At 43.3% G+C, this 15,806-nt stretch overlaps 1 protein-coding gene across 11 annotated transcripts in view; it reads right to left on the minus strand.

Moving 5' to 3' along the window:
- Positions 1-15,806, minus strand: part of C2CD5 (C2 calcium dependent domain containing 5) — an 875,314-nt gene that overhangs the window by 323,881 nt on the left and 535,627 nt on the right. For all 11 annotated transcript variants that reach the window (XM_085652749.1, XM_085652748.1, XM_085652746.1 and 8 more), the window contains one exon: positions 14,617-14,757. In XM_085652749.1, the coding sequence (XP_085508875.1) occupies positions 14,617-14,757 (141 nt within the window). The remainder of the gene's footprint in view (positions 1-14,616; positions 14,758-15,806) is intronic.

Consider the following 15,806-nt stretch of genomic DNA (forward strand, 5'->3'; position numbering starts at 1 on the left):
TTTTCCTCAGTTGACATTTTTCTCTCTTTATTGTTAGCCCATGACTTTTCATTAGTTTTAGAACCTCGTTCAGCACCTTATCGTGATGTTCACCACTTTTCCCTACAACCAACACAACAAAACATTCTCTAATACCGTAAATAATTTGTGCATAACCCTTTGGAATACTGCCGAAGCAGATGCCAAACGGCATTCTACAATAGCGAAAGGCTCCTAGCGGTGTTATAAATGAGGTTAGATGCCTCGATGCCTCACAAAGATCAATTTGATGGTAAGCTGATGACATATCTATCACACTGAAAACCCTGCCTCCTCCCATAGCAGTTAACATTTCAGAAATATTAGGTAGCGGTTGTCTATCTACCCATATGTTGCGGTTCAAATCGCGCAAATCCACACACAAACAAATTTTATTTCCATCCTTGGGGGCGACCACTATGGGAGCCAACCACTCTGAAGCCTCAATAGGTTCAATAATTCCTTGATCTAACAATTTATTCAACTCCTTTTGGAGTGGCCCTCTCATTAGGTGAGGAACATTCCTTACCTTATGGTGGGAAAAGTTTACAAGCTTCCCTAATTTATCAGAGAAGACGTTGGAGAATTTTTCCATTACATTTGCAAGATCTTTCTGATGACGCCAACCAAGCAAATTAGATCCCTGTTTTGTTAAGTATACTCGTCTGTAAATTTTTTCATTTGGAAAGCTTATTAACATCCATTTAAACCCTAATATATCTATTGTTCTACCACCATAACCTACAGCTTTAATATCGGGAATATTCCAGTCTTCCAATTTACTCGTCTCTCCCCATACTTGGATATACATGTCTTTAGATAACAATGTATACAAGCTTCCAGAGTCAATTAACATTCTCACATCGTTCATGTCTAAACTGATAATAGAATGAGGCTTTTCCAACTTATCAGTGCTTTCCATAGCAATGTTAGTATTATTGACAACATTACAACTTGCTTCATTAGGAAGAGATAAGGCATCCACACACAGCATTAATTCATGAATGCTTTCGCAAGTGTCGTCAATCTCTTGTACATATTGGGTTTTAGAGTTACATACTTTGGCAAGATGTCCCCTTTTCCCACACGCTCTACAGATGGCATCTCTGGCCATGCACCTGGTGCTTGAAGCAATATGACCAGGAGCACCACACCGATAACATTTAAAACTGCGTGTATTGGTCGATGATGTCATGTTTTTTTAACGTGTTACCTTATCCGTACAGTAAATTTCTGTGGGTTTCTTAGGAGGTCTAGATTGTACATTTCCTAAGTTTTTTACTGTTTTAGTTTCATCAACACAAGCATGAATTTCTGATCCCTCAGAACTTATATCTTTTGAGACTATGTCTTTTGACATTGCCTCCTTTTGCATTATTGAACTACTGCACTTCTCCATTTCTCTTATCCATAGGTCGGTATGCTCTAGCCCTTTCGCTATTTGTACCGCCTCTTCTAAGGTACAATCTTTGATGAGGAGCTTTTCCCGTACCCGTTTATTGTTAGTGCACCTGACAATTTGGTCACGTATGAGCGAATCAGCTAATCCTTCGAAACAACAAGTTAGGGAAAGTCCCCTTAATGCAGCTACATAAGTTCCTATGTCTTTGTCAGATTTTTGTACGCGACAAAAAAACTTATGTCTCTCCAGCACAACATTCATCTTAGTGATAAACCTCACTTCTAACATTTGCATACTCATTTCATATACATTAGTAGGTTGCCCGTCACCCATTCCCAGGGAAATCTCAGGAAGATCCTCATATAAACGCCGGCCTTCCACACCTAGGTGATGTATTAATATGGCCTGCTTGCGTACAGGGCCATATTTATCTGCACCAGTTGCTAAGATGTATGTTAAACATAGTTTTTTCCATTCCTTCCAAGGAATAGAAAGATCGCCCGGAGTGGGAAGAAAAGAAGGAGGCACTGTTAACCCTTGATCCGTCATCATAAAATTGAGGAAATTACAAGTGAGTACAATTAATATATGTAAGATGCAATACAATTGAAATTTCACCTGTGGAGGAAAAGAAAAATGTTACTAAAACAATAAGTTAAAATAATAAATTACTGTTTGTATTTTGGGCTTGCCAGTCCATCCGCTGCAAAGTCTTGTTGAAACTCCTTGTAGAAAACGAAGAATGTGAGATCGAAAATCTCTTCCAGGAAGTAGAAAACGCTAGGTGGATGATTCCCCAATCATCTAAGATGGCCGCCACGCATGCGTGGTTGTGCGTCGCGCGTCTCTTTCTTAAGTTGATTGGGCACGTAACTCAGGAAGTGTTTCACGCGTTGTTAGTGCGCATGCGTCTCGTGACAGGATTGGAATGCAAGTATGAAGTTAAAGAATGCATTCGGCGATGAAAGATTTATGGTCAGTAAATTGTCAGGTAATTATTTATGCCCACAATCTGTTGACAAATATCAATGTAGAATATTGTAGTCAACACATGAATTGCATATTTGGTGTTAAATTAAGTCTAATCTTTTCCGTTACTTGCACTCATGAAAATTCAACGTGTGGTCAATCCATGAATTGCGCGTTTGATATTAAATTCACTCTAGTCTTTCTTGTTCGCTTGCATTCATGTAAGATCAATGCGCGATGACACGAAATATAACTTTCCAGTTTCTTTACACCCGCGAAGAAAAGTTAATCCCCAAACAACAGCGTGCATTCAATCGGTAGTTATAGTTAGTGAATTGACGTCGGAATCAAACAAATTGTGTAAATTCAAGCCTTCGCAAAATAGAGTAAATGTAGAGTAATGAATTGTCACGTAGCACAATTCAGTTGCTTGAGAAATCAAATATCGTCGATGCTGAAAGAGCCATTAATAGAAGTGAGAAGAATTGTTGGATTGAATCACATACAAAGTACATACCCTGACTTCAGTATGGTGATAATTCATCCAAGAAAGTACAATTTCTTCTTTTGAAACGGTGGGTCCTTTTCAATGTGTACCAGAAATTTGGTAATTAATCCAGAGGTTGAGGTACTTGAAGTCTGCCCCCTGCGCAGATTAAGTTCATCGTCGCCAATGTAAAGATCCTCTCCAACACAGTATTGGTGATGTCAATCTTTATTTGTAGTACATAGGACATGTACCTCCAGCTTGCTCTTCCAGCTTTGCAGTACCAACTCCCCCCACTTCAAAGATCAACATTCTACCCTAGCAACAAGCCTTACATTCTAACATTGAAAAGACTCTACACCAACTTAGCCGACATCAAATCACAAGATATGACAAAGGATCATGCCTATCTCTCCTCAGCTGATGAGACAGTGACAATCCCAGCCTGAGAAGATGGCAATCATAATCCTCTCCCACAATTTGACATCAGACACTGCAGTGGAGAGGCAATCACCTTTGAATGTCTCTAGCAGGCTGGTTACACAGCCAAAACTACCGCAGCACTAGTAGAGAGAAGCAGAAAACAAATGTCTAGGACAGATGAATCCTCCATGCACCACAAGAAAAGCACTAATGAAAGAAGAGAAAGCCGGAAACATCATGAAAAGCAATCTTAAGAGGAGAGATCAAGCAGCTGACAAAATCCACATTCCAGCGACAGACATTTAACAAAGGGAGAGAACACACGAATAGTCAACTTCGTCATGTAATGCCCTGCATTTTTTCAAACGCTTAAGTGCCACCCTGCACCCAATGCTCAGTGCCTTACTGGGAGGGAACATAAGAAAACATTTCCCTCCCTAACGTAGTTCAACCCAGGATAGAGGGATGTAGGATAGTATGCATCTTCCCTACGCACATTTCATCAAGGTTAGCAATACCGTTACACCAGTGTCAGGTGGCTTAGGAAACAGGTAGTCTGCTAAAGAACTGAGCAATGTTAAGAAACATCAACAAAACAAAGAGAGTTTACACATGCTACTACCTGGTGAGGAAACAGGCCCCAAAAAGGGCACAATGGCCCATCCAGGATAGCAAACATATGGGTTATAAAGAGAAGTTTGGAATTGTTAACCATTAACCAAATATTTCCCAGCCATCATCAACATGACTGCAAAAGTGCAATAAATTCTGCAAGACGCACTCTTTAACTTCCAATCTTAACAAGATACAAAACGCCCACAATAGCTTCTGATTGGCAAAAAACACCATTATTACACAGTACTTCAGTTCATTCTGAATTCAGGTCTTCAAGCATTTACAAAATGCATGTCTGTGATGACTGGTCAGCTTCATAACAAACTAAAAATTAAAAAAACTGAAGATCTGAGAACTACAAACCTCTTTATTAAACAATAGCTGGCCTTCACATCAATGTGGACAAGTTTTCACTCTCTCTATCACAAATCATCAATTAGTAGGGAGCAAATCTAGACTTAAACAAGCATTTGCAATGCAATCGGTCTTGCCTTTGGGACCTTATATGTATTTAGCTATGCAGCACATTAGCCTGGGTACTGAAACATCTACTGTTCTTTAACATGGAGGGAGAGTAAGCACCAAACTGCGTGACACGCAGGTATGGGAACACATGGAGAGAAATATTTATCCAATATTTGAAAATAATTATTCTCCCATCAGAAACGGAGTCGTCTTTATTATTGTTCATCTGGAACAGAAAGCTTATGTTCAAATCTTCAGTTCACATCTGAATGCTCTGTCCTGAAGATGGTCTTGTAGATGACAACACCAGATAAGACCGAAACTTCGACACTGCCAAGCCATTTTTGTCCATATTTATAGGTAGGAACTGCTCCTTATATATTTAATGACGGTTTCCTTTTGTTTACTGTAAGAAATGTTTTTTTGTAAAAGTGTCCATGAGATAAGATTTCTGTAAAAATATTATCCATCTCAGTTACTTTTGTACATGTGAAATGTTTTTTGTACCCTCTTATGTTAACATTTTCACATACATTTCTATTTATAAAATATACACCCTTTCTGTATTTGTTTTTTGTATTTGTATTGTTTGCCCTTTTCCTTATTTGGATTGATTCTTTAGGAATTATTTTGATTAATTATGCAATTCATTTGTAAAAGGCCAATTGCTTGGGTTCGCATAATTTGTTTTGGACCATCTAAATATTTCCTTTAAAAAAAATCCCTTGTAGGCATTTGTACCCTATATTAAGCTCTATTTACCCAAGCCTCCAAGGGTTTATTGGGTCACCCATTTTTCCCTAAGAGGAGCTCGAGAGAGTGCTCGCTTTAAGCCTTTAGGTACATGGCACGGCAGTCACAGCAGGCCTTCAGGTCATGGTCGCGCTCAAGGCACCAAAGTCACACAAGATGCAGGTTCGTAATCAACATTTGTCTGAGACAGGCGCCACAGGGCTTGAAGCTGGCCTTCTTAGAGGACATAACTGCTATACCAGTATAAAATCTCAAAAAAGATTCAACAAAGAGTCGTAAAACAGATAGTCGAAAAAGACTAAGGGGTGGCTCTCTCCGGATCTGCACTCTGCCATTATAGGCTCTACGCATGTCACTTCCGGCGTGGACTATGCTGACGACACCATGCAGAGCCAATGGACGCCACCTACCGGCACGCAGGGGTACTGCTTGAAAAGGTTTCCGGATCCAGTCTGACGCCTGGGGACCCATCTAAAGTAAGGAGTCTGCGGCTAGAAGTCTCTATCAGATTGGGTGCAAAAAGCTGGGCACAAACACCAAGGAGGGAATATCTGGCCAAAGGACACTCGGCTAAATGGCTTCATGCCAATAGAAAGAAGGATGGATATCTGATAATCTGGTTCCCAGGGATGATGATATATAGGTAAAAAAAGGATTCCATAAAGTAACAACTCAACTACAATGACTATGGGCCAAACCTGTGGAGATCAGTTCTTTGGAATGAAGTGCTTACTATAAAATTTAGCATTGTGCCTCATTTTTGGTTGTTCACATCTTTTATAGCAAGGGGAAAGGACATAACAAGAAGAAAGAGAAACACAGGTGAGGATTGTAAAGCTGATACAAAGAAGATGCAGAATAAACAGAAATAACATGTTAGAAATATAAATGGTTTAGCGTAAACACGATTTGCAATGCCCATTTTTCCACTCACGTCAGCTTCATATCTCACGAGAGGTTCGCTAACTGTGAAGGGTGTGATGCAGGCTAAAGGTTGTCTGTAGTAGGGAATTAGCTATATAACAGAGCTTAAGTGTCTGGAGGTAGTTGGTTGTCTGTAAACAGTGGTTTACAGATTGCAGTTTTGGTGCTCACCTGACCCTTGCCCCTTGCTGACCTCTGGTCCCAAAGACTGGAACTGTAAGTGTGATACTTACCAATTTAACTGTGATATTGTTTTCCCCATAGGATAACATTGAACTGTTCTGTAAATTTTGAATTAAAAAGTATTTTTCTTGAAAAACGTATTTACCTCATTGCGAGGATCTTGGTCTTAAAATAAAATACAAAGTGTATTTTTCTAAAATTGGTGTGGACCTCCTTTCGGAGTTGTGTGTTCATTATTGATCAATGCAATAAATGTCTTGCACTCCTCTGTGTTAGGCCTAAGGCTGCTCGCCCACACTACCACTAATAGAGCACTGTGGGTTTTACATTGAGCCCTGTATACATTTAGGGAACCCCTGGATACTGTGCACGGTATTATCACCTAGTGGCAATATCATATACTAAGTCAGCTTCCTACAAGAAGGAAGCAAAAGAAGGAGCAGGTAAGCTGTACAATAAAGTGCTGCGTGCAGAATGTGAGGAGCTCTGCAAATAGATTACCCCCAAACGAAGCAACCCCAATAAGATGCAATATATTTAAATATCTGGGAATCAGGTAGAAACGCCCCCAAGTTAAAGGCCCTAGATTAACTTCCAGTGTTGGCCCAAGTAGGTAATTAAAACTTGGAAAAAATGTTAAAAACAGAGCTAAAACCCCGCACAATAATGCTGTGTGAAGTTGCCTAGCGATAGCCCCAAGAAAATCACAGCTGGGCTACCTGTCAGCTGCGCGTCAGCGCCATACTTCTCTTTCAATCAGTTCCAACATCAAAATGCTGCTCAGCTGTGCCACAAGCTGTCTAAAATGGCATCCGTCAGGGCACACCAAGGTCAGCAAGTATGCGTTCCAGCTCCCTCTACTCAACTGGGGAACCCGTGGCAGATCAGGGAGCTGGAGCGGGAAGCGTAAGAAGGAGCAGGTAAGCCCTGCAATAAAGTGCTGCGTGCAGTATATGAGTGTAGTCAAGTAGGATCTTTTTGGCATAGATACCCATACTTTTTGCCTGGTGTCAGTGTGTTTTGTCTTTAGTGCAGTGCTCTCTCCTCTAAAGTCTATGGTAAATACGTTGTACACCCCACAATTGGCATGCTGGGGTACACTGTAAGTCCCTAGTATATGGTACTTAGGTAACCAGGACATTGGTACACCAGGGGTCTCCCATGGGCTGCAGCATGTATTTTGCCACCAATGGGAATCCATGCAAACTGTGTCCGCAGAGTTGCAATTGCAGTCTGCGTGAAATGGTGCTGGCAAACTTCAATCTAGATATAAGGTTTCCCTTATATCTCAGTCACTGCACTTTTAACCTATAAGACACTCCTAAGGCAGAGCCGTCAGTCCAAGGGCAGGGTGCATGGTTCTAAGTGTTTGGGTACCCCTGCACAAGCAGAGGTGCCCCTACAAATCACAGACACCATTCTCTGGGCTTTGTAAGTGTGGGGCAGCTATTATAAGGTATATAGTAAGTCAAGATGGCAAATCGAGATGTCTAACTATAAAATGGCTGCTCCAAACCTGGTCATGTCTGGTAACAAACATCTTGGAATCATGCCACTACACCGAATCCAGTGTTAGTTGCATGATACCATGTACTTGGGGGCTTCTTAGAGGACCCCCCCCCCCAATACCTACCAGTGTAGCTATACAGTGTCTGCCTGCTAGCCCGCACTGCTGCCGACCCTAGACAGTGTTCTGCCCCCTCCTGATGCGCTTAACTCAGGCAGGGGAAGCTGTACAAAGGATTTTCTGCAAAGGAGAGGTGTGACCACCTCTCCTTTAGAATTAGGTAGGGTGGAGGCGCGTCGAGTGTCACCAGACTGCATTGAAGGGCACATTTGGTGCCTTCCTTGCATAAGCCTGTTTTGCCCAGTTCAGGAGCCCTTGGCTCCCACTCTGGCGTGAAGCTACAAATAACAGGGGAGTGTCAAACCCTTCCAGCTCCTCCCTAGGGAGCTGCCCAGAGATCCTCCAGGTGCCCACTTGATTGCGCCGTGTTGAATCTTGGCCCCTGGGAGCATCTGACTGGCTAAGCCAGCTGAGTAGCATCCCTGACCCCCTTTGCCCCCCAGGATAGGTGGGACCTCATAGAAGAGGCCTGAGAGTAGGTCCTTAGATTCAAGATCCGACGGCCTGTCATCTGAAGACTGTTAAAAGACTCTTCTGCTGGTGGACACTGGAACTCTGCTGTTCTTCAAGCCAGGACTATTCCCGGTTAGAAGATTCCTGCTGCACCTCGTCCCCGTGTTTCATGTTCTGTAACTCCATGGTCATGTATCCTCTGAGTCACCAAGGACTTAGCCTGCATCCATGCAAGAAGGAATCTCCCTTGGAGTGAAGGAGCTACTTCCTTGCATCCGCAGGCACCTATACATTTGCTGATGCTGTTGTCTCATGAACACTGCCCGGCTTTGCAACACAGGAGGTGGTTTGTTGGTTTTTCAGAGGCCTGAAGAGTCTTCTCTGCAACTTGAACAACTGTTATCCCTTTCCAGCGAACGTGAACCACCTCCCTGTGCACCGCATCTGTTTGCCGTTACCAAGGCTTGTTGGCTCTCTCCATGAAAGTTCTTCAAGCTCCAAGAAGCCCCAGCCTCCAGCATTGCACAGCTCCAAGAACTACGTCCTGCCTGCATCCTCTGCATAGTGGACCTTCATCTCCTATATGCTGTTGAGGTTTCCTGAGGCCCCTGGAGGGTGCTCAATTCCTGCTGGCTCCCCTGCGTGCATAGGGCCGTCTCTGACTTATCCTTGCTGGGTTAGCACCACAGACCTCGCTGGACTGCAACACGGCATCTTCTCCTGCAAACCATTGTTGGCATTTGCCATGGCTTGTTGGTGGTCCAGCCAGCCACTGACCTTCCTGCATTCGTCGACCGGCATGGGACAACTCGTTGACAGCTCCTGCATCATTGCCTGGTCGCCACAGCTGCTGCTTCAACCTCACTGTGCTACAGCAAGAACCAACAAGGGCTGGTAATGTGATCCTGTGCCTCCTGCTCACCTCCGGGTGGTTTGAACTCTCTCCCCTCAGCTTTCAGGTTCTTCTCGTCATGGATTCCACATCCTGGCCCCACGAGACTCTGCAGCTGCTGATCCTCCACGATCCTCCATTAGCGTCAACGAAGGGTTCCGACACCACTTCACCCCTATGCACGCTGGCTTCCTGGTGTAAGTATTTGGGTTTTCTGGGTATACCCGGTGGGGTGACTCCAACCTTCCTTGATCCAAGTGGTTCCTTTGGAAGGGTCCTAGAACCATACATATCTAACCCCGACTTACCCAATGTTATTCTATGGACATCTGACCCGGTGTAGCCACTCTGCACCTAGGCGCCTTGGGGTCCCTGGCTACTCACCTTGGGTGGTTCTGTGCTTCCACTGGGGCCTCCATCCTTGGGTCTTAGTCCCTTTTGGTAACCATTTCACATTCCACTATTTTAGTATATGGTTTGCCCTCCCCCCGTGAGGGGCCCATGTATTTTCCTATGCTATTTATCTGTTTCTGAAGTATTTATTATGTGTAATTGATATCTCTGGCTAGCAGATATACCAAGTTGGTCTCTAGTGTGTGCTCATAAATAAAAAGTATTTTTATACTCATCTGGTGGGGTTCTTATGTGTAAGCTTGCTGACTGACTATAGTGGTACATGCACCCGCTTTACACCCTCCTGAATAAGCCTTAGTTGCTCTCCACAGATAGCCCTTGAGAGCTTTGGTTTTCAGGGACCTAAATACTATCACTAAGGGTTGCCTACACTTAGTGCACAGTGCCTCCCCATAGGTGAACACTATATACTGAGCCAGCCTCCTATAATGAAGAGCTCTGCAAATAGATTATCCCCACACAGTCACCTCAAAAAGATGTATTCAAATACAATATATTTAAATATCTGGGAATCAGATAGAAATGCGCTGAAGTTAAAAGTCCTATAATTCCTTGCAGTGTTGTCCCCAGTAAGCATTTAAAACATATAAAAGATGTTAAAAAAAAAAAAAGAGTTAAAATGCCTGCACAATAATGCCGTGTGAAGTTGCCCGGCAATAGCCCAAGAAAGTCATTGCTGGGCTACCTGTCCGCTGATTTGGTGCTGATAGGGGCCATCGCCCATCGCTCTCCACAGTGGAGGAACTGCAACAGTTTGTTGCAGAGCAGCAGTTGAGCAAGTGACCATCACCACGGACGCAACTCTTGCTGGTTGAGAAGCACATCTCAACGACATGACAGTCCAGGGTAGGAAGCAACCTAATTAACAAGTCTTCACTTAAACTACTTGGAACTTTTAGCTATTCACCTAGCCCTCAAAGCCCTTGAGATATTTGCAGCCAGATGGTTTTGGTGTGTACAACCATTAATGTCTTGTTTCATCTCCAGAGCAGGGAGGAACACACTTCCCTCAGCTGTCAGCCTTAGCACAACAAATCTGGCACTGGGCCACCGATCACCAAGTACATCTCCTAGCAGAGTGTCTTCTGAGACTGGATAATGACTGTGCAGTCTTGCCCTGCAGGATGCTGCAACAAGTCCACGAATGGGAACTTCACCCACAAGTCCTACTCCTTTATTGTCAAAGATGGGGTACTCCAAACATAAGCCTTTTCTTAATGTTTCCAAAAATACAAAATGTTCAGACTTCGCCACCAGGTTTCCACATCCTCAGACCATGGGCAATGCTCTGTGAAATAACTGGTATCTTTGCATACACTTTTCCTCCTCTCCCACCTCTACTGTACGTGCATAGGAAGGGGAGTCAAATATCCCTCGCCCTGGTCGCTCCAACGTTGGCCAGACAACCATGGCTCTCAACCCTTCTAGAGATGTCTATTGCCACTCATGAGAAGCTTCCCAAGTAGCGGACCTTCTCACACAAAACTGTGGCATTCAAACTCCCAGACCCAAGGGAGCTCAACCCGGAGATTTGGCTCCTGAGGTCCTGGAGTATGGTTATCTTCGCCTACTTCAAGTGTGCATGGATATGCTCAGGGAAGCCCTTAGGCCCACTACACACACCTGCTATGCAGCTAGGTGGAAGTGGTTTGTCTACATCTGTATTCCAAACCATATAAACCTTCCTATGCCTACCATACAGGACATTATCTGTTACCTCCTGTTTCTACAAAGCTCAGGGTTGGCCTATACATCAATTTAGCTACAACCAGTCCGCTATTACTGCATGTATGCAGAACAGGACAAAATCCCTGTCAGTAAAGCTTTTATGGAAGACTTTAAATGTGTTATCCTACCAATGGTACATCCAGCACCATTCAGGAATCGCAATATTGTCCTCATCAAAATAATGGGGCCCCTTTTCGAGCCACTACATTTGTGTCCTATGCAGTTCCTGTCTTGGAAAGTTACCCTCCTTGCAGCTATAACTTCCCTTAGACATGTCAGTAAACTTTAGGCCCTCACACTGCAGGAACCTTTTCTCCAGGTTCACAATGACAGTGTGGTGCTTAGAATCAATTCTAAATTTCGACTTAAGGTGGGTCTCACTATTCCACCTCAACCAAATAATCAAGGTTCCAGTCTTTTTTTGTGACCCGACTTGGTAGCTGAGAGAGCACTGCACACACTTGATGTCAAGCGTGCACTCATGTATTATATAGATAAAACCAAGTTCTCTCACAAGACAGAAACATTGTTGATACCTTCTCACAGTCTCATAAAGATCATCCCAATTCCCAGGGATTGTCAGATTAATTGCTAAATGCATCCAAACCACTTACATCAAAGCTGCCTTCCGGACCCTGGCCATACTCCACCTCAAGCAGGGTGCAACTATGGCTTTTCTTGGGAACATACCGATAGACATCTGTGAAGCTGACAAATGGTCCATTCCAAACATCTGTGTAGATATTCCTGCAAGGCAGCAAGCCAGAGTTGGTCAAACAGTCCTCAGGACTCTGTTTCAGACCTCTGCACCATCCACTGGCTAGCCACCGCTTACGGGGTGCTGCTTTCTAGTTGATGCAGAGCATGTGCAGCTACAGCCACAAATGCTACGAATGAAATATGCTACTTACTCTGTCAGCATCTGTTTGTTTCGTGTAGTGCTGTAGATTCACATACGCTGACCCTCCTGCGTAGAAGTCCATGTTTGTTAAAGATATCTTTACCTTCACAGTTCTCTTTCCTACATGCATGCCACTACTCTATTCACTACTTCAGAGCTACTCTCACCTGTTGTATGAAAAACAATCTAACAATGGAGTAGGTGCCCATGAGCGTACACGACCAGAGGAGACATCACCAAGTCCTTGTGATTCTAAAGGCTTCTTAGAAGAAAAACAAGTTTCGATTGTCTGAGCCCAACTCTAGATGGTAGAAATATGCAGAGCATTGTACCTACAGCCACACATGCTAGAAATATTTATTTACATGAGCTTGTATGGTTTTCTCTCTTGGTGCCTTCCTATGCCAAAACACTTCACCTATTGTTATGAATTACTCCCTCTCCAGAGCGTCTGTCGGCCTTTGGCAAACACTGGGGAGGGTTGGAATGGCCCTTGTTTAGGGATCGCCACAGGAGAGCAAGCCCCAAGTAGGGATCCACCCTCTAGCCACCAGGCATATGTGAAGCGATCCCCTAAGGGGCATTTCAGTCTTTCTGCCCCTTCGGATGGCAGACCCAGAGGGGTCAGGGTCAGAGAGCCCACTAGACACCAGGGATTGTGCCCACCAGGCACTCTGGCATTGGCCACACCCCCATTCCAAAAGGGACACATCAATCTTCCTGCCCCTCCCCCCAGAGGTAGACTGGGGGGAAGGGCGGGTTACACCCAATTTGCCCCTGTGGGGGACAGAAAGACCCCTTAGAAACCTAGGAATTCACAATGGCACCAAACCAAACATAAGTAGATGAAAGCCTACCCTGGCATCAAGTTTGACCCCTGACCATAAGGGAAAATAACTCCTTTCTGCCCCCGCCCCTCCCAGGGCCAGATAGGAAGATTGTCCCAATTGAGGTGGTTGCCCCAAAACCGCCCCCCGAGGGGGGGAGGGGGTAGGAGACCCACTAGAGACTATGCATTTGTGGGAAAAGAAAGGGGCACAGGCGTTGCACTATGCCATTGGCCACATCCCCACCCCAAAAGGGACAAACCAATCTCCCTGGCCCTCCCCCAGGAGTAAACAGGGCGTTTGCCCCCGGGAGCAGAAAGCCCTGTGGATGATAAGGCAATGTTTTTTTAATGAGAGTCACACAAGTCACCCCACCTTGTATTCCTCCAGGTATCTCGTTTTCAGAAATGTGCAAGTATGCAAGGTTTCTATAATTAGGGCTCAAAATCCACAGCTACCCAGTTTGCAAAAAAACTGTCAATTTTGAGTGAAAAATGGGATTTATCCATGCTGCATTTTGGATTATTTCCTATCGCTGGCACTGGGCTTACCCACCCAAGAGAGGTCCCATTTGTACTGAATGTCTTTGGGGAATGCTGGGTGGAAAGAGGTTTGTGGCTCTCCACAAACTTCAGAACTTTCCAACACTGAGATGCGAGGAAAAAGTTTGATTTTTGCAAGGGATTATGGGTCAACAACCTTGTGAGCGCCACGCAAATCATCCCACTCTGGATTTCCCCAGGTGTATCGTTTTCAGAAATGTGTACGTTTCCTAGGTTTCCAGAGTTGCCTGCTGAGCTAAGTTCCAAAATCCATGGTATACTGCTTTTGTAAATCAGCCATCGTGACAGATGAAACTGTTGTTACAAATTGGCAGTTTTTTCCTTCTCATTCTCAATATTTTTTTTATTTCAACAGTCCGCTTCTATGGTAAAACCTTGAGGGATCACACATTTGACCCCTTGCTGAATTTAGAATGTTGTCTACTTTTCAGAAATCAATAGCTTTCCTGGATCACCCATGTGTTTCAGACTGGTTTTCACCACTAACTGGAAAAAGGTTGAGAGCACAAAAAAAAGGAAAAGTGCACTACATCATTGAAAAAAGCCAAAACTGTGGTAAAGAAATTAGATTTTTTATTCAGCTCTACATGGTCCTGAAAGCTGGGAACATGGTGACTTTAGCACAACAAACCGGTCATTGATTCTATTTTTAGGGGGAAAAACACTTATTCAGACACTTTTTTCCAACTTTTCCTAAAAAGCGCAAAAGTTTTAAATATTTAGTCTATTTTATCGGTCTCCTCCAGGGGAATCGACAAATCCTGGGTACCTTAAGAATCCCCAGAATTTTAGAAAATGAAGGACACAAATTTGGCATAAATACCTCATGTGGAAAAAAGTTTTGAAGCCCTAAGCACGAACTATCCCAAGTAGCCAAAAAAGAGCTCAACACTCAACGGGTAGGTAGGAAGGGTCAGCAGCTGAATTTATCCAGACATTTTTTAAGTAAAAGGAACAATAATGTTACAATACCTCCAAAACAAATGCATCCTTTTTCCCATGTGACAGGTCCAGCTCTGTAACTTCATCTGAGCTTTCTGACTGAGATCGGAATAGCCTAGAGCGATGTCTGGGCTCTGGAATAGGAGAGCCGATGACTTCCTCCAATATTTCCTGATTTTTAAGAAAGATAAAAAAAATGTTTTTGTTAAACATTCATAAATTCATGTTTTTTCCATATGTTTTTATGCTCTAATATATTTACTAGTCCGTGACAATGTAAAAAGTGACCATGTTTCTCTAAGAAAGACTTTACAAAATGTTGCCGACTGCAGCAGAAGAAAAAAGAAAAACCTCGAAAAATACCTTACAGCTTTGACAATATGGCTTGTTGTAATATTGCTCACTCAATTTATTGTATGTTATGCTCCTTGTCTCCTCTCTCCTCTACCCCTCCTAACAAATAAATGCCTTAAGATGTTGTGACTCATGAACATTCAATTTCTGCTTCCTAGCTGAGAGGCTGTTGATGGTGCTTAATATACTTTGTGTATTCTATAGCGCTTTCCACTTAACTCTTGATTTACAATGGTGATCAGTTAACTAAGGCTATGCTGGGTGAAGTTGGTGACAGTTTAAGAACTTCTGAGGGAATCTTTCCTAAGACCTTATTGTACTGGGTGATTGCATATTTTTTGTCAGCCTCACATGTTCTGCCTTAGGTACTTTTTTCGCACTCCTGCCTGGAATGATTTTGTATGCCATGATTTCTCTACAGCCTTTCCTCGTGTGCATGATCTTTGTGTACTGTTCTATTGTGCTGTGGGGGGCTTATGTTCTTCATAGCTGAAGACACCTTCATCACTTGCTTAATCTACGGTTTTAATCTATTTGCTTTCTTTTATCACTGGTCGAAGTGGGGGAAAAAAAGTAGGGGAACTGTGGGCAGGGAGTATCAGAGGGTGGGAATAACCCGCGGATTGGGTCAGTAGGTGGAGGCAGAGGTGTATCCAGAAAGAACAAAACACCACAATTTTTAGTATTTGTTTGGTATTTCACTGTACAATTACAGCTTATTACATTATTTAATTCAACTATGGAGGCACATGTTTATTAAAGGTTTAATATGAGTTGTTGACATTAAAATACATCAACAAAGTGGGATACGTTTACAATCAAAGAATGTTCCAAAAACGCTTAAAAGTGGAAGCATAAGCCATTGT

Source organism: Triturus cristatus, chromosome 4_1, assembly GCF_964204655.1.
Source record: "Triturus cristatus chromosome 4_1, aTriCri1.1, whole genome shotgun sequence".
In the NCBI taxonomy this organism is placed as follows: Eukaryota; Metazoa; Chordata; class Amphibia; order Caudata; family Salamandridae; genus Triturus; species Triturus cristatus.